Source organism: Polyodon spathula, chromosome 5 (assembly GCF_017654505.1).
Source record: "Polyodon spathula isolate WHYD16114869_AA chromosome 5, ASM1765450v1, whole genome shotgun sequence".
Classification (NCBI taxonomy): domain Eukaryota; kingdom Metazoa; phylum Chordata; class Actinopteri; order Acipenseriformes; family Polyodontidae; genus Polyodon; species Polyodon spathula.
This window is the reverse complement of record NC_054538.1, coordinates 60,200,203-60,220,270: the sequence shown is the minus strand read 5'-3', so window position 1 is coordinate 60,220,270 and position 20,068 is coordinate 60,200,203. Positions and strand designations below refer to the sequence as shown.

General features: G+C 36.7%; 1 protein-coding gene across 1 annotated transcript in view; it reads right to left on the bottom strand.

Annotated features, from left to right (window-relative positions):
* Window positions 1–20,068, bottom strand: part of LOC121316113 (calcineurin subunit B type 1) — a 38,562-nt gene that overhangs the window by 17,886 nt on the left and 608 nt on the right. The window contains exon 2 of the mRNA XM_041250890.1: window positions 1,490–1,529. Within this exon, the coding sequence (XP_041106824.1) occupies window positions 1,490–1,529 (40 nt within the window). The remainder of the gene's footprint in view (window positions 1–1,489; window positions 1,530–20,068) is intronic.

Here is a 20,068-nt window from a genome sequence, read left to right as displayed (position 1 = left end):
GAAAATGAGTAAGAGCTCTGTGCGATACGTGAGGAATATATTATGCTACCTTGAGAAAAATATGTACAACATATTGAAACGTTGGGCAGCTGGCTCTCTGAGCAAAATATTTGATCCTGTGTTTTTAATAATAATATATATATATATAAACAGGATCAACACAGCAGCTCTTGAGCCTCTATCTATTTAAAAGATTTAGACAGCAAAAAGTAAACAAACCAGATCATGCGCACGCACGCATAGTGATCTCTATGGAATGCCATCTGGGTCAAAAATGTGTTGTGCTAGTTTACAGCGAGCCAGTATCTCATGGGACAAAAAAAGAAAAAAAAAGCAAGCACGTCATTCTGAAATGCATCGCTGAAACAGTGCCCAACTTGCTGGACATGTTGTGTAGTGATTTTTACATAGATTCTATATATTATATATTTTTTTGCTGCGACTTTGTTATGTGGAATGTAATAAACAAGAACCAAAGCAGTGTTTTTTTCCCCCCTTCATTTTATTCACATTTTATTTTAAGTGTTTAAAAGTTAAATTTCAGTTTACGTTTGCTTATTCAGCTACAAAAAGGCACAAGTAAACCTCATGTTATTACTTTATGAAATATGTCTATGGCCACTGTTTACTGTGAAGAAACAGCAATGGCAAGGAATGAAAAGAAGTTAAAAAAATATAATAAAATCTGGTGTCAACTTTATGTACTGTTTATTTCAGGAATAAACAAAACGTTTAACTTGAACAGCTATTTGGCATCCTTTGTTTTGTAGTTAATTCACTGGGGTAAAGTAAGACCTACACAGTGTATTATTCTTTACTCCTGCAATATTTTTCTAAATATTGCTCTAAAATAAAAGGCACACATACAGGGGCTACGCCCCCCTGCCCCTGCTGTAATGCTGTCTCTGCCTGCGTACGGAGCAATATAATGGCTTATTACTTTTTGAAAGCAAACTAATATCCAAAAGAATATTTGAATTATGAGCTAACACCCAAATATGAAAATCTTTTGTTTATCCCAGCACTAGTTTATACATGTATACCTGTAGGCATGAGGATGTACAGCTAGACTCCTACTTACATTCCCAGATTGATACACTTGGCAACTTATCTAGATAAGTAATACTAAAAGAACTGATCAAATTCTATCAACATTTCCACTAGACAATGTATTTACTTGTTTACCTAGATATCCTGTAAATAATAGGAGTATAATGTATGTCATGAATTCAACTTTATATTTTTTTAAAAACATGTAGCTTATACTAAATTAGCACTGGTAATACAGATATATAAAAGTAATAAATACATAAAGGACAAAAAAAGCCAACAAAATAGGTTACAAAGTATCAAGCAATTGGTGTAAATATAGGTATAGAAAAATCACAACTTGGACAAAGTCGATAAGCATCCTTGCTCCTCCAAATTATAAGCAAGCATGGGCGAATTGAAACCAACAGTACAAATCCCACTGGATTCAAATACTTACAGTGCGTGCACATTTCCAAGGGATAACTTGCTTCATTTCCCTAAAAAGGAAGGAAGAAAGAAAGTCATGTAACAGCAAGGACTCATCTCTTACAAACATTAACAACAAAAAAAGAAACCACATATCACATCCCCATTCTTCTGGAATCTACTCAATTTTAATTTTCTAGGCTATTATTGGGTCATTCCAGCTCAAGAGGACCACATTTTGGGGCAGAATTTTCTCCCAAAAAAACATGTGATTGAGAAGGGGCTTCATCAGGGCTACAGATTAGCAAGGTCAAAATGGTCTTCGGTTCAATAAATTTGAAGAGGGCACCAAGGACACTAAATTTAAGTCAAGGCCAAAGTGTAGGATGTTGTGTAAATATGATTCATATATAGCTAATTATTGGTCACAGAAAGAAAACACAGTTTAACTTAACTATTTATTTATTCAGATTTTTTTTTTGTTCGTCGCCAACCAGCAGCCTAGATTTCAGCCTGCAAGGACATGGCTCCCTGCGTTGGAGTGAGGCATTGGCTTTTATCACAAAACCAAGGAACCATTTTTGTTCAATTTTAATAGTGTAAATGTTGGTGTTAGGATGTGGCGAGGAACTAAATCAATAATTCAGCTAGATGTAGACAGATTACAAGCTTACCATTTAATTACTGCAGCTCACATGTTTGTACACCTTTCTCAACTCAAACCACTTTCTGGTTTGTCAATAACGTTCACTCAATACAAGACCCTAAAATAACTTTATACAAACTATTCGGTGTCAAACGCTAGTACACTACTGCAAAGCAAGACTGCAATGTTTTGCACATTTTTTTTTGCAGAACGTGCAGAACTTTCTACTATTTTTTTTTTCTTGGCTTTTCTGAGATGGTATTAAGCACAGTAGAAATCCAGCTGTGTAGCTGAAAGGGCACTGCGGTCAGAATGGCTATGAAATTGAGAAGGGCACCCACAGCAATTGCCGCATTGCCGGTGTAAATTTCAAGCCCTACTTCAGGGTAGGTGGCATGTGCACATGAAAGATGTCCCACTCATTTTGTACAGTTTGAGCATCCAGAACTGTTCAGACTGCATGTTGTTATCCTATACAACGGACAGCCCACATACAACGTATAGTATTAACATATAAAATATGCTGAAGAGTAAGAATTAACAAAATTAAAGATGAGCAAAACTGGACGGATTGTGAAGGCAGATTAAGAATTAGTTTTTCCAATGGTCAAGTAATATTTCTATAGCAGCAGCGGCTGCAGAAAGAGCCAGGATTAACACAAGTCCTTTCAATGAAATAATAAATCCCTTAATTAAATATAAAATAACTTGCATTTTCACCAAACAAAAGATAGATCTATGCAAATAAAAGGTGGTATGAATAATTTGGCAGCGAAACAGAAGAAAAACCATACCAACAGAAAAAATAAATCATAGAACATCTGTGTACCAAATACCAGTGCCATGGTCTCCAAAACATCTACAGTAGCATGATGTTTAATGTATAACCCTACGTGTCTATACTGTACTACCACAAATGGTCAACTTTCTTACCCTTATTTTTTCTACCTGATAAAATGACTGTGCAGGAGGATTAATCTACTTAAGAAAAAAATTAAGCCAAGTAGGCCCAATTACACCACCTGGCTCAGTCAAAAGCATGACATTATCACATAAGTTAGCGCGTTACAGCATTAAACAGCTCACCAGACAGGCAGTTAACAGAACACCTGACATGTGGTTCTGTTACATAAAAATATATACTTGAATTGCAGCAAGTGGTAAATATTGGATATATGTTCCTCAAGCTGTATACCTTCCTTTTTATTTCTTTATAAAAAGAACAGCAGGCTATATATAGGTGCTCAGTTTACTCTGCTAACGGTATTTTAAAGTATACTTCAGTGTTTTTGATATGGTGGCATGAACAGTTTGGAATAAAGTACAATGTTGTAGATGTAGTTGTCTAGTAAACTAGTATTGCTTCACTTCTTGATATCTATATAATATATATATGATATATCATATATATATATATATATATATATATATATATATATATATATATATATATATATATATATATGCTCCATGTGTCAGATGATTTAAAGCATGTCTTTAGGGGCATTGAAAAAAAAAATGTAACTACTGTTCAAATATTTAAGTCTTTAAAAGCTGATTATCAATATGCAAATTGCTTGAGTAAACATAAGCAAACAGATATCAATCACAATCACAGACCAAAAATGACTGCTGGTACTGTGCATTGCTACAGAAATCCCCATAAAATCCTACACTACTTGTATTTCAAACCACCTCCTCCAATGCCAAATCAGCTGTTTCAGTAAACCCACAGTAACCACATACAAATTGCTACAATTTACAAATTGGGTGACAGCAACTAACCACCTCCACACATCTGTTACTTGCCAAAAAATATCGGACTTTGTGTTCCGCACAGATGCAATAGACAAATTCACCCGATAATCACTGCAGCTTGTCTGTCTGCTTTTAAAGTTAGATATGCATCAAAATTCAATTGTAATAATGCAATAATGTTAAATGCTGTTTTTTTTACTTTGTGACTACTACTGTAATTGGCATGTGTTCTGGGAAGACATGGAAAGAGTGACAACAACAGAAGAGGAGGATGAGGAAGAGATTCGTACTGTACATAAGTTTGAACAGATTTCCATTTGAACTTCTTAAAAAGAGAATTTTAGATAGTCTAAAATAAAGAACCTTTGTCCTCAATCACCTTTAGTACCGTACAATCACAGTAAGTGTTTATGTATATTTGTATGTGTGTGTATTTATCTGTGTATATATGTTGTGTGTAAACAGTCAATATTACCAGACCACAGTTTTACTGATTATGCAGCAAAAGATCTGACCGATACATCTTGTAGCTCATCATGATATTTTTATTTAATGAAAGACTGAAATCAGCAAAACAAAAATAAATACATAAATCAAATAGTCATATTAATTAGTTGTGCAATGAAAATACCGTTTCCTGAATTAAGTGTATATGGTAGGTTTCAGATCAATCTTCTAAGTCACTGCATAAGACATTTTACAATGCTATAAAACATACACTTGCTGTGTTTTACAAACCAAGAAAAGAAGACGCTCTTGCATAGAAAACGTAGGTTGTTAGTTTTAAAAAAAAAAAAATATATATATATATATATATATATATATATATATATATATATATATATACACACACACACACACATACATACATACATACAATTTTATAACTCTGCTGTACCGTTACTGACTCAGATCTACAACTGTACAGTTCGGCCTTCATCACCAACACTGCTTGTAAGCTCGAAACTGATTGGTCCATCGTGTTTCACAGTGTCCATGGAAACATAACTCAGGGAAGCGAAACGCCCTCAGGAGAAGTAATGTGTTACTCGCTTTACATACGTAGTGAATTTTGGCAATTGCCTGACTTTACCGGAAGAAAACAAACATTTTTAATGTTATTCACAGGAACACACGAGCACTGTAAAAACTTTGAGACAACTCTTTCGGCTGGAAATGAGAAGGCTGAGGCATAGGGCCTAATATTTAAACTGTTTTCTAATAATAAAATGTTAAAAATATTTACTTCTTATATTTATGACAAAACAAACAGGTATTGTTTATTTGTTGCATTTACTTCAGAAAATGAATACAAAAGAATAACGTAGTATTATATCTGGAGTAGTGGCCCTGGTTTTGAGAAGATGAGGGGACCAGTTCTATAGCAAGGGAAAAGAGCACCAATTATATCTCCTCCTGCAAAAAGAACCTCTGTGGGCCTGACCAGTCTAGTGAAGTCCAAACGACACCTGTTGATGGTAGTAGATGTCAGAAAGGTATTTTGTAGCCCTGTTGCATTATCCCCAGGACCCAGGGATTAGATGTTATCCGCTGCCAGTTTTCTAAAATGTGGAAGACTCTTTCCCCCACTGGCAAAGGTGAGAAGACACAGTCGAGAGGTTTACCTCTACCTCTACTGTAACCCCGGGAAAATCCATGTGATCTGGAGCTTTCAACTTGTTGGAAACAGCCCTGCCCTCCATAGGATGACTGAAAAGGCTGACATCTGTCTATCAAAGTAACCTCTACCAGGGAATGCACCTCTTCTTCCTGTAGAGCAAGATGCAATCACCTGTTTTGCCTCTTTCATGTGTGAAAGGGAATCTAAGTTCAGAGCCAACTAGCTAGTCACCCTGGAAGGTTAACACCGTTATTTTTGTCGGTTTATCAGGAGTTAAAGGATAATGACCTTAATTGTAGGCACCTTCTTTCCAAAATGGCATTAGCCACAGCCCTGGCATTAGTCACACACTGCATGTAGCTGGATCGTTGTCACATTCTTGCCGCCTTCTGCAATCCGCATGGCAAGTTGTACATTTTCAGGTGTAAGGGACTGCAGGGAATCAGACACCTGGCTCCACATTATTTTGCAGCATACAATTGGTAATTATTAATGTGTATGCTGCAAGTAGAGGCAGAATAGTCCTTCTTAAAAAAGGTATCGATCTTTGTTTGCCTGATCAGGAACAGAAACTTGGACATACCAGCAGCTGGAACAGCCATAATGCTAGCCAATTTAGGCTGCTCAAGACAGTCTTAGACTGTAGTTTCAAGGAACTCTGTAAAATGTATCTGCCCTTCGGAGATGTGGTGCAGTACTAGCAGCTTTCTGCCAATGGGCCTCCAAACTGCCTCATGGAAGGGGAACCCCTCAAAGGCTTTATTATCCTTGGCACCGATGATGCTCAAGAAAAAATTACATTACGAGAGGATGAAATCTTTAAGATTCTGCATTAGTATAAACTGGTGCAATACCTTCACCAACCACTGGAGCATCATCATCAGGGGCGGAGTCCACAATGTCATCATCTTCAAAACTCTGTTTCTGGAGGATATAAACTCTTGTATTTTAGTACCAGAAGCCTCCACCGGGGCCCGTTGTTGATTCACAGCCTGTCTAGACGTTTCAAATTCCTGCATCCATTGAAAAAAAATAACCATGGTGACAGAGGGTATCATCCCGTGCAGGAGTCAGCTGAGTGGTCACTGTGGAAGATTCAGCAATGGTTGCCGTTGTTTTGGTTGGTGCCTCTTTCTTTCTACAGCCATGAGAGAGGATTTGCTAGACCCTTTTTTCAGGGAAGGCATGCTGGTGTTGCAGAGTCTAGAACTGTTCTGCCTTTTAGATAAACCATGTGTCCATGCGCCGGACATGTCGACACACATAAAAACACAAATCTCTACCACAAAACGTGAGAGGGGAGAACCACACAGAGAACAGACAGAGGCCATGTGTGCAAATAAACACGAAAAACAGCAACACTATACAATGAGTCCGTACCCAAGCTACGCAGGAGAAAATTAGACAATGTTACTAAATAGGGGCAGGTTTTTATGGAGGAGGGACAAAATTCTGGTGCCAACAAGGATTATTTAAGGAGCTCTGGGAAAGAGATCGCTTTGTTCTCCTGACCAAAGCAACATGGAGACTGAAAGTTCACTCTGTGTGTGTGTTCATCTGACTAGGTCAGAAGCTTTGTTTTCCTATGCTTTAACATTGTTCCCGTATGCCGCTATAGCTAAGCTCTGCAGAGCACAGTCTACATTTTACTTTCTGTTCTCCCATTTTATTGCAGTATGGTCCGACAGGGCTTTGCTTATTTCAAGCTCCCGAAGAGAACATTACTAGTCACATGAGCAAAAGGAAATCGGACAATGGGAGGTGAACATCCAGTGACAAAGGTAGGAAGCACACAACGGAAAAAATCTCAGAGTTGCAGTTATTTGCAGACACCCTCTTATTCTTAATATTTTGCACAAAGTTTAAAAGATTAAATCAAAAAAGCAAAAATTAAATGTTTGAGACTTTAGTAACGTTTAAACGCTAAACGATTAACACCCCAGTGTTAAAGTTTTTTGGTTTTTTTTGGGGGGGGGGGGGAGGAACAGGACTGTGGTAGCCTAATAAATACATTGCCAACCTATGCGTTTAAATAAAATTATCAAACCTTCCAATTTATTTATTTACATTTCAAAAGCTGATCATCTTCAGATTGGCATTCGGGTAATGTCTTTCTGAGTCCTGATGGGTTAGTACTTCAGCCAGCGAGCGAGAAAGAGAAAGAACACCATCATCACTATCCCGACTTCATTGAGGCTTGTCTTGCTTTGTTTTCTCTGATCAGTGGGAACACACCTCTGATCTCAAACCCAAGTGCACTAAGCAGCCATCTTGAAAACACCGTTGAGAGAGGTGTTTAAAATTTATAAGTGTAAAAACTTGTCACAAGATGTTAAATGAAAAATATATATCACAGGTACATTATTTAAAAACAGTTGTAGCAACACATGGGGAAGTATAACGCTATATTTTTTCAGAACACCGCTACTTACTCTAAGAATTGAATGCGGTGGACAGGCCAAAACGCATGCTCAAGGGTTAAAGATCAATATTGCCTTCAAGGTTTTGGGGTTTTTTTGCCTGCAAGTGACAATGTTTTGTTTGTTAAAGGAAACTGCACCTGACTAGATAGCAAATCAACCCATGACCAATCAATGGTCCAGCAAGTGAAAGTGATGGTGAAGGGGGTGCCTGCTCATTGCAAATGTGCTTCCCCAACGCACACAGTCTTACTCCATACACCAGATAACATGCTTGGTGGTCCAGTAGTTAAATAAAAGGACTTCATACCAGGAGGTTCATGGTTCAAATCCCGGACTCACTGTGTGTGACCCTGAGCAAGTTACTTGGATGAGATGTAAAACCAAGGTTATACTTTAAGTAACTCTGCAGTAGCAGTTGTGATGCATAATTCACCCCTGTAGTCTCCAATTTGCTTTGGACAAAAGTGTCTGCTAAATTACAAAACATTCACTTAAGTAAACCACAAACAATAAATCTGCACAACAAAGAATGAATATTAACCCTTTGCAGTCCTACGTCGGACCAGGTCCTACATTATTCATTTTCCATTTCCCCTTCTGACATCATCAAAAAGACGTCAAGCACAGGTCTATAGTAGTTCTTTTTCTGGAAAAAGCAGAGAAAACCTTTCAATGGCCGAGTGAGACTGACAGGAGCTGAATAACAGAAATTTAGGGAGGGGGCAAATCTCATAGCCCCATGCATTACAGAGATAACACGGTCATAACAAAGGAGATAGCTGCTTCTGCATACAGCGCTCAAAGAATATGACATTTGCAGAGCTTTTTGAGATGTTACAGTAATAAAATAATGACTTGGATCGCATTATTGAGGAGTTTGGTGATAAAACGAGAGATCAGGAGAGGATTTATCAGTATGCACGTCTATAAAGAGGCATGTGAAAAATACAGCGAACAAGGGGTGAGGCTTGACTGTAGATACAGTACCGAGTATCCTTTTGCGATTCAATGTTTCTCTGAAAAAATATTTTAAACAGCGCATGGGAAAATAAATTGGACCTGACCCGTCTGTACTGCAAAGGGTTAAACAATATTTACAGCTTGGGTATTTAGCTTTGCAGTAAGTACAAATTTAAATAGCAATAACTTTTAACAAAGCTCTGTATTCAACTACCTGTCAGATCACAATGTGACACGGTGGGGGGGGGGGGTCTGCTTGAGATAGAATGATAAACTGGTTAGCCAACAAGGTTGGTTTCTGTAAAGTAGAGGGTGTAAAAGGGAATGGAAGAATATGTAAAACGAGCGCCCTATTTTCCTGTATAAATAGCCTTTAATAGAAGAAACAAAACTCTGGAATGTGCACCATGTTGAACCATATAGAAATGCCCACAGCTTTCTTCCTTCATAATTTAAAGTTCAAACAATTTCCCTGAGCTATATGGGAGCCTGCAGATCAACATTCATTACCTCCTACCGCCTAGAAAGCGGCAGTTGTACAGTACATCTGTTTGTCTTGCTGACTGACCTCATGGGGAGGGGGGCTGGTCTCCCAGCAGCTGAAACAGCTTTTGTAGAATTCAAAACACACTACTCTGAAAGTAGTCTTTAGTATATTCCACAGAGACTGAACGTTGGAAGAAAGTGGTAAGCAGTCACAAAGAGATAAAATATTTTGGTATAAAAATACACATTACTAAAAAAATACGATCCTAACAATTGGAGATTTTAAATTGATTGACCATTATATAAAAAAAAAAAAAAACACACACTTTATAGACATGAAGGGGGTAAGAGATGCGACTGCACGTACAGTACAGACCCCCCCACGATGCACGTGCTATCTGTGTGCTGTTCTGTAGTGGTCATTCTCTGGATATGACCTAGTGAAAGTTACACTGATTCAGGCACTAACCACAAGTTTCTTTTAAGTTTTAACATTATTCATGTAAACTTGACAATTATCCATAAACATGAAGGCCATGAAACAGTACAGGACTGCCAAAACGTTCTGGGCATAACGGATATCTTTTACATTCAAAACTACTGTTTAGCAGCAGCACTGTCAGGATTCCTTTATCCACAGGTGTGGGCATGTTAAGAAGCTACAAAGTAGGGTTGGGACAATATTGAAAATCTCTGAAATGATCATTGCAATGGATGTGTTTGCTCATTTAGATTCCCCTGGTTATACAATCCCTCGCTAAACCGAGGACAGGTTACCTGGGATAATTAAGTGTACGGTATTATATATATATATATATATATATATATATATATATATATATATATATATATATATATAAAAAAAAAAAAAAAATATTGTAAACATTAGTTGATTTTTTACACACACTTAAATAATATTTGACTATTGTAAATCAAATCAGAAAAAAACATGTAAACATTACTTCAACTAATTTAGCAGTAAGCATTTACAAGTTCTCATTAACATCTAAAAAGAATGACAGACGATAATATTTATACTACCTTATTAACAGAAGCGGTTTATAAAAATCCTTTTCTATTTAATATCAGAAACTAACCTCAATTCTTAAACGAGAGGGAGGTGCTGACAGACTGTATGGAAAACTAGTCCTATGACTTCACAGCGCAAGCACTGCCTCCTTCTCTATTTTGTTTGGTTGTCAGCAACATCACTTTCATATGTGATTTGCTAAAAATAAACAAACTCAAATGACAGCATATATTAAATAGACCATTTGAAAGTAAGAAGTTGTCGTACTTATTGGGGGATATTTTTTCAAGTTTTTTGTTGTTTTAGCCAACAGCTTCTGTTTAAAGGTGCATCGGTTTGTCGCAATTTTGCACCACTTGCACACAGCCGCCAGCATTCAAAGTATTAAGTGTACAAAAAACATACGACGCAAATGTCGTGTAATTATGTGAAATTTACCAGCTACAGACCAAATAAACCCACGTTTGGCAGGTGTTAATTTTGACCCCCGATGCAGTGTTCTGGCTTTGCTTTATCCTGTTCATTAGAAGAATTTAAAACGCAATACAAAAAGCAAAAATCCCAAATAGATTTTCTTTAAAATCAAATCTGCCATGAATCGTTTCAAAGTACCACAAACCTTAATCCAACATGCAAGAATCCCACGTTGATCTTTTAATCCAAATCAACCTGACATGAAGTTAAATCAGACCCTCAAGTTCTTATTGTTTTTTTTTTTCTTTAATCAAATTTAATTAGCCGCATGGTTGCTGAACAAGTCAAAAAAGTGCTTTCTGACAACCTATATTCACAACAGAGATATGACTCCAAAACACTTGGAAGTTGCTAAAGAAAATGGAGGAAGTACTGAAAGAACTGATACAGGCCACAGTGGTGCAGCAAAAAAACTAACTACTTTCAGCAGGAACAGACAGCAAGGTTCCTGGATGTGCAGCAAAAAACACAAACCACGCAGCAGGAAACAAATCAAGTTCTGTTAGCCCAAGCTGCTCAAGGGCATGCAGAAATACAGGACTTGATACAGCTGATAACTGCATCCGAGTCTAGGAGAGACAACGCAGTCAATCGGACCCAGTACATCCTGCAGTAGAGGACGACGTGAAGGCGTACCTGTTGTTGATTGAGAGAACAGTCGAATGGGATTATTGGCCTAAGGTAAAAAGGGCTAGCATTGTGGCCCCTTTTCTAGTTGGCGAAGTTCAGAAAACCTACTTTTATCTTCAAGGCTGCTGGAGACTACGAGAGATCCTGGCAAGGGCAGGCGTAACAGACAGTGAGCCCCAGCAGTTCAAGTATCATGAGGGTCAGGCACCGAGATCACAAATATTTGACCGGATACACCAGAATCATGGAAATGATGGTCATGGATCCCTTCTTATGTAGCATACCAGAAATACTGAGAAAATGGGTTGGGCAAGGTGACCCCAGCAACATCGAGGAGTTTGTTGCACTTGTGGAACAACAGTTAGCTTCCACAGAGGAATTGACGACCGCCCAGCTCGAAGAACTGGTTTTCCAGGGATCCAGGTAACACTGTTTATGTAAAGGAGGCGCTGAAGAGCAGTCACCAACCGTGAAGGGATTAAAGGGGAAAGTGACTAATAGAGGCGATGACAAATATGCAGGGGGTTACAAAGTGTCTGAGAAAAATTCAAGGTTTATCAGTGTAACAAGATGGGTCACATAGCAGTAACGTTGAAATGAAATTGAACCTATGCAGTGCAGTGTGAGGGAAGCAAAACATGGGTTTTGAAGATTATCATTGCTGGTTGGTTAGTTCTGTTACATTTTGTCAAGGGAACCCATTCCTTTATGATATTACTTAAAGTAATTGGGGAAAAATACGATGGCCCTGGCCGATTCTGGCAGCGCAATAACATTGGTCTCCAGTAATTTAATGAGAAGTCAGCTGTGGCTATGGAACCTAAAACAAGCAATGTGATTGGTTGAGCAAGGTTTGAGCTGTCAGTAATCTTGAAGTCTACAGACAGTTGGGACTTTATAACATACTAGAAATCACTGCACTGCCTCACAGACCTTCACAGAATGTTCAGTAGCCATCTTGTTTACCGTTACAGCAACTTCAAATCAAGTGACCAACTGCAGTACCCGCAAATATGAATGTCTTTCAATCTGAAGATACTGAACCACCAAAAAAAAAAATCCCAAAAGTATTAAGCAGACATGCGGAGCAATTAAATAAACTGGAAGACAGCAAAACAGAACAAATAACAAAAGAAATGAAAAACTGGGCAATTGTCATCTTGCAGGACTGGCTAAAACAAATCAATTTAACTAGATTTATCAATGACAGAAAATATACACTTAAAACAAATACCAAGGGACTTCTAAGAAATGCCAAGCGATTGGTGGGGGGGGGGGATACAATTTCAATTTAGATATTTAGATCCAATGCTGGAATAAACAGCTATCTAAATGAAAAGAGAATCTGAAAAATCAGTCAGCGTACATACTCAGTTTAATAATTCTTGTACACATTGTGCAGTAAAAGAATCAGTTAATGCACAAATGTAGAGTAACAGATTATGATCTGTGCATACACGTATCAAATAACATGGATTAAAATTTCAAGGTACTACAGCTATAATATAGGTGCACATTAATTTTAAATACATAAACAGGTGTATAGTTGCATACATATTCAAACATATTGCTGGTGGTACTTCCAAAAATACATAATAAACATTATAAGTGGAAGAACCGGAGAAAGCACCAAAAAGTCAGATGGCTTAACTGCTGTTTTTGGTTGCTGGAAAACAACAATGTTTACTACTAAAATACCTGTGTGTGATTATAATAAAAAAAATAAATAAAGATAAGCACCAACTAAAATGACCGGGGATGATAAACTTAACTGACATGGTATTCAGTCAGCCATCTTACTAGTGTGAGTTTGTCATAAAATGCAATCAAATCACATTTTTAGATAAAACCTAAACCAACTGAGATTTAGAAAAATCTGATTTTAAAAATGATACACTGGTAAAAAATTTGGATATCAGAATTCGTCATTTTGCAAGGGAAAACAATTGTATTAGACAGGTTAAACATAAAGTACAACAGTTAACAGAAAATGGCTTTCACTCATACAGAGACTGCAAAAGTACTGCCCCAAACAAGATGGCATATATATTTGCATATAAAAGTAATGCAATATCCAAGCTAGTGCTTCATGGGATATCTATGACTGGAACAAGAAATGCCAATGCTGCAACTGCTATATGTGCCATCTCTCCAGGGTTACTGGAATACCAGCTCACATGAATAGCTTTTTTCCTCCCCTAGACAATTTTCTATTAAATATTGAGATTTTTTTTTTGGATTAAATGCATATCATCAGTTGTGAAGAAGAGAGAAATAGAAATGAACATTGCTAAGGGAGCTAAAACCAATTCCAAAATGTTTTTCCAATATTACAACAGCAAGAGAACATTCAAAGAGGAGATTAAATGTTTAAGAGATACAAATGGCAAAATCGTAGAGGAAGAAAAAAAAATAGCAAATATGTTAAATGATTACTTTTCACAAGTTTTTACAAAGGAAGATACTGACAACATGCCCCACATGTCATCCAGTTCCTATCCAGTTTTAAATAACTTTAGCATAACTGAGGCAGAAGTGTTAAAGGGACTAGGAGCTCTTAAAATAAACAAATCCCCTGGGCCGGATGAGATCCTCCCAGTAGTACTCAAAGAAATGAAAGAAGTAATTTACAAACCGCTAACCAAGATCATGCAGCAGTCTCTTGACACAGGGGTGGTACCGACAGACTGGAAAATTGCAAACGTAATACCGATCCACAAAAAGGGAAACAAAACTGAACCAGGTAACTACAGACCAGTAAGCCTGACTTCTATTATATGCAAACTTATGGAAACTATAATAAGATCCAAAATGGAAAATTACCTATATGGTAACAGGGTACTGGGAGACAGTCAACATGGTTTTAGGAAAGGGAGATCGTGCCTAACTAACTTGCTTGATTTTTTTGAGGATGCAACATCGATAATGGATAATTGCAAAGCATATGACATGGTTTATTTAGATTTCCAGAAAGCTTTTGACAAAGTCCCGCACAAAAGATTAATTCTCAAACTGAACGCAGTTGGGATTCAAGGAAACACATGTACATGGATTAGGGAGTGGTTAACATGTAGAAAACAGAAAGTACTGATTAGAGGAAAAACCTCAGAATGGAGTGTGGTAACCAGCGGTGTACCACAGGGATCAGTATTAGGTCCTCTGCTATTCCTAATCTACATTAATGATTTAGATTCTGGTATAGTAAGCAAACTTGTTAAATTTGCAGACGACACAAAAGTAGGAGGAGTGGCAAACACTGTTGCAGCAGCAAAGGTCATTCAAAATGATCTAGACAAGATTCAGAACTGGGCAGACACATGGCAAATGACATTTAATAGAGAAAAGTGTAAGGTACTGCACGCAGGAAATAAAAATGTACATTATAAATATCATATGGGAGATATTGAAATTGGAGAAGGAATCTATGAAAAAGACCTAGGAGTTTTTGTTGACTCAGAAATGTCTTCATCTAGGCAATGTGGGGAAGCTATAAAAAAGGCTAACAAGATGCTCGGATACATTGTGAAAAGTGTTGAATTTAAATCAAGGGAAGTAATGTTAAAACTGTACAATGCACTTGTAAGACCTCATCTTGAATATTGTGTTCAGTTCTGGTCACCTCGCTATAAAAAAGATATTGCTGCTCTAGAAAGAGTGCAAAGAAGAGCGACCAGAATTATTCCGGGCTTAAAAGGCATGTCATATGCAGACAGGCTAAAAGAATTGAATCTGTTCAGTCTTGAACAAAGAAGACTACGTGGCGACCTAATTCAAGCATTCAAAATTCTAAAAGGTATTGACAGTGTCGACGCAAGGGACTTTTTCAGCCTGAAAAAAGAAACAAGGACCAGGGGTCACAAATGGAGTTTAGAAAAAGGGGCATTCAGAACAGAAAATAGGAGACACTTTTTTACACAGAGAATTGTGAGGGTCTGGAATCAACTCCCCAGTAATGTTGTTGAAGCTGACACCCTGGGATCCTTCAAGAAGCTGCTTGATGAGATTTTGGGATCAATAAGCTACTAACAACCAAACGAGCAAGATGGGCCGAATGGCCTCCTCTCGTTTGTAAACTTTCTTATGTTCTTATGTTCTTATATGCATTTAAACCTAAAAATCTTCAGTTTTGCTGCATGTAACGTCACCTCTTATTTTATAATGTTTCACATGTAACATGTTTCATTCCTTCAGATTGTCTGATGTTTCTTGATCTAGTGAAAGATCTGAAATTATCAAGAAATATGTTGCAACAGTACTAGAAAATTAGTATTATGATAAGCAGTCTTGGCGATTTAAAAATTGTATTTATTTTTAAAATGAAAAAAAAAATTAGTTTCATTTAAAACCGCCACTCGGGAGCCAAATATTGTAATTTTAACATTCTTCGGATGTTGTAAATCGTGGTTTGGGAACAGTTACATACAAAATCAAATTACTCAATCTTAAATGAATATATAAAAGCAAATTCATCACTGTGGCATCCTCTAAATGGAACCTATAATATCATTTGCCTTGTATTACTACATCATTACTGCAACATGCATGGTCATGTTAACTACATTTTAATGTGCATAAGAATGAAAATCCCCTTTCACACTTCACTATGTATTGCATCAGCACAGTCTTGTCTTACACTCAGAATGATACATCCTTTATCATCTTTCAGTATCAAATTTTCAGTGAGCGATAGATATATATAGAGCTCTCTCTCTCTCTCTCTCTCTCTCTCTCTCTCTCTCTCTCTCTCTATATATATATATATATATATATATATATATATATATAACATTTTCAAATATTCCCCTTTAAACACATTTTAGACAGTCAGGTACCACTTAAAACAGGGAGGTGCAGATTGAAAATGTGTAATTACAAGATGAGATTCCCTGCTCTTACATTCATCATCAATCTATGTTGTTTTCAGTACCAAACACTGACTACAGGAAAAGTGTCTTCCGATAATCTGAAATATTTAATTTCTCCCTGCGCTTTAAGGATGCCAATTGCTGGCCAGGGTTGCAGTTAGTTAGTCGTGTATGAAACAAACTGTGTGATTATTATGTAATGTTATATGTGAAATATTATAAAAGTAATAAACTAATCTATACAGTATTTAATTAGATCATAAAGTTGTCAATTTTAAACACAATTTTAGATTATGGATTTTTTTTTTTTTTGTAGTACCAGTTGTAGCACTACAGTACCTCCAAACTGTAAATTTAAGGATGTTGGAAATGGTGGTTTGTGAATAGTTACATAACAAAATAAATTACTCAATCTTAAATGGACACATAAATAAAGCAAATTATTTATCATTGTGGCATCCTCTAATGTGAACTACAAGAATTTAGCGAAGAATTTAACGCCAGAGAAGAATCCCCCTCACTCATCCCAGCCATTCCTTTACATTTCTTTCTTTGATTTCCTCTGGTGTCAGTCCAAACACACACAGTTGTTACTCAGGACTACTTTGCTTTTTATAGTGTGTTCAATTGTTAAAGTTCCTGACTGCACCACTAAACAAACATGGTTTCAGCGGGTCTTAACACAGTGCTCAATTGTCTATTTGGGACCCCACTGCATGGTCATCAGAATCATTTCAGTGAATATGTTAATGATGAGGCAGCCGCTCTATGATGGGGCAAGACATGTCTCCAGAATACCATTTCAGTGCAGGAAATTTTTATTTATTTTTTTACGTCTTCGCTCCATTTATGTGCCACAGAATCAGGGTCCGCATTTGGGCTGTGATCAGAATATAGCCCTAAGAGTTTTAGTTTATAGACAGTAAGGGTGTAAGATGTTTGTGTTAATAAAATGTATTTAAAACATACTTTTCATGTATTTTTACTTATATATAATATATAAAATAGGTAGTAAATGAAAAAATGATTCAAAACCAGCAATTTATTTATTTATTTATTTATTTTAAATCAAGTGATTTAAATAGACTTGATTTAAATCAGCCAACCCTGCCCTAGCCATTTATCTGCCTTGATCAACCTCTTCGGCAACATCAGTTTACTATTGAACAGAGAATATTAGTTCAGATATTGTAGACCCTACCAAAGTTTTCCTACACTGTGCTGTATGTGATTTGTGTGCTGCCATTGCTGGTAGTGTCATGTGAGATGTTCAGTGTGTTTAACTAAATAAATCCTGTTCGCCTGGGGGCATATCAACTTCACCCTCCGTCTCCATCTCCTACCTGTCACTCAGCAGCGAATGCACGCATCCGCACGGCAGACGGCTACCCTGTTACAAGCATTAATACCCTGTATCTTTCTGAACAAGGGATTTAGGGGAACTCCCTAATAAAAGCTAAATCTCAAAACAATAGTTGGTGAATATGGTAATTGTTATAGCTTTGTATAATGGTATTTAAAACAGGATTCATTCATCTGCCTTTTTACATATCCGCCCTTACTCTGGTCCCAGCACAGTCGGATATGTGCCGGATTACTATATAACTATGGTACATTATCAGAGAAAGTTACTTGCAGAGAAAATGAGTCTCTGCTAACCTAAGCCTACTATAGATTTTTATAAGCCCTTTTTTACAAACATTGCAGACATAATAATAATAATACAAATATAATGATAGAAGACCAATTGAAAGCATTGTTTTAATGATGCAAAGCTACATGGATAAATATCTGGGGTCATATTGGCCTGAGGCTTTTTTTTTTTTCCTTACAAAATAACTAAACATCAAATAGTTTATTTTTTTGTTCATAAACAAATAGGTTCTAGCAAGATCCTCAGCAGACAGAGGTAACCTACAAAACTGAACAGTGTGTATTCATTTTAATTACTTGATAAGAGATCTACAAGTGCTTAATTTAAAATTAGGCCTTAATATAAACTTCAGTGCACATTTTAGTTTATTGACAGTAAGAGTTTAATATGTTGTTTGTGTGTTAAAGGTTTTTAAAACATACTTTTCATGTCTGAGAAACTAGATCAAATAGGTAGTAAAAGAAAATGACTTCAAATCAACGATTTAAAAATTCAGCCAAACCTGCACAGAGGAGAAGCCACATAAACCTGTGATTACATCGAGAATTTAAAAATTTGTTTAACTAAAATTGGCGTGTTTGGCTTTGATAAGAAGTCATTTAAAGCAGATGAAAAATAATAGAGGCCCACTTTATAGATCGAAATGTCTGAATGTGGGGTTGAAAGACCTGGACAGAAGCGATCCAATCCTGTACTGTTGGCAAACAGCACCAAACACAAGACAACTCAAAACTAGGGATTAGCATGTATCCTTGCAAATGATTTAATTAAAAAAAATTACGCTGTGCTAACTGTACGTGGATTCCTCACCTCTAACATGAGTCGTTTTTTTTCTATTTTAGCAAGTCAGAATTGCCACAAAGTTGATATAAAGAAAAAAATAATAACTTACTCACCCCCCACAAAACCTTTGATTTTCACAACAGCAATAATGAAACTGGAATTGGCCAGTTGCCAAGGAAAAACACAGGAAAAGAAAATACTGCTTGGTATGTGGGTGATGTCTATGCTGGGAGTGACAGGGAAGGATAGAAAGACAAAATGTTGAACTGGAGTTTAAGGAATCGCGAACATATTAAAGCTTGGAGAAGGCCAAGGAGTATGATAATGCAATAAGGGCAAAAAACAAACGAATGAATGAAAATGGCATCTGACGTTTTATTTGTGGAACCAAGTAAAACGGCAATTATGCAAGTGGTAGCAAAGGGAAATGCATGTAGTTGAAATAAACGGGCACATACACTACTAGTAATTTAGGACAAGCAGAATAAAAACAAATAAAAACATAATTTAAAAACAAACAAACAAACAAAAAAATACTCAACACCGGTATATAGCATACTATACATTCAGTTCACTAATGGTAGCGCATAGTGAAAGTATGTAGCTGCGCGCCTGTGCAGTATTGACACTAGCATGTAATTTATATATCCTATTGTATACAGCATGGCACATTTAGGCCTGAGTGAATTTCAAAAAGACATTGTTACATTACGGGTTACAGTTCAATCACTAGCAGATCAGATTATCTAAGAAATGTTAGAAAGGCGCATTCAATTCTAAATGGATGACTAAAACCAAAAGACAATGTTAGGCGTTTGAAAAACTCGACTATGGCAGACTGAAAATAATGATGGACGCAGCCGGGTTCTCACTACAAAAATAATACGGTACATGGTAAAAACAGCAGATAAAACGTTTATTTTTACGGGATACTAAACACAGTGTACCTGGTCTCGTGTCAAACCGATTTACCGTTATTGTAGGGTGTAGTCTGTATAATAAAATTGCGGCACACAAAGAAAATATGGCCAAAAAAAAAAAAATAATAATCGAAATCACACCTCTTCTCTTACTCACTGAACGGAAGCAACATATCAAGCAGGGCATTGCACACGCCACTGCTCCTACACACCATGTTAATTTACAAAGCCACGTAAACAATAACATTGCTTTTAATATTTTAAATGTTGTGTACTTTCTGCCAGTATATATTTTTAAATATTGTCGTACAGCTTTGACAAATGTTAGTTCAGTGTTAAAGACGCAGTAATCAGTACAGT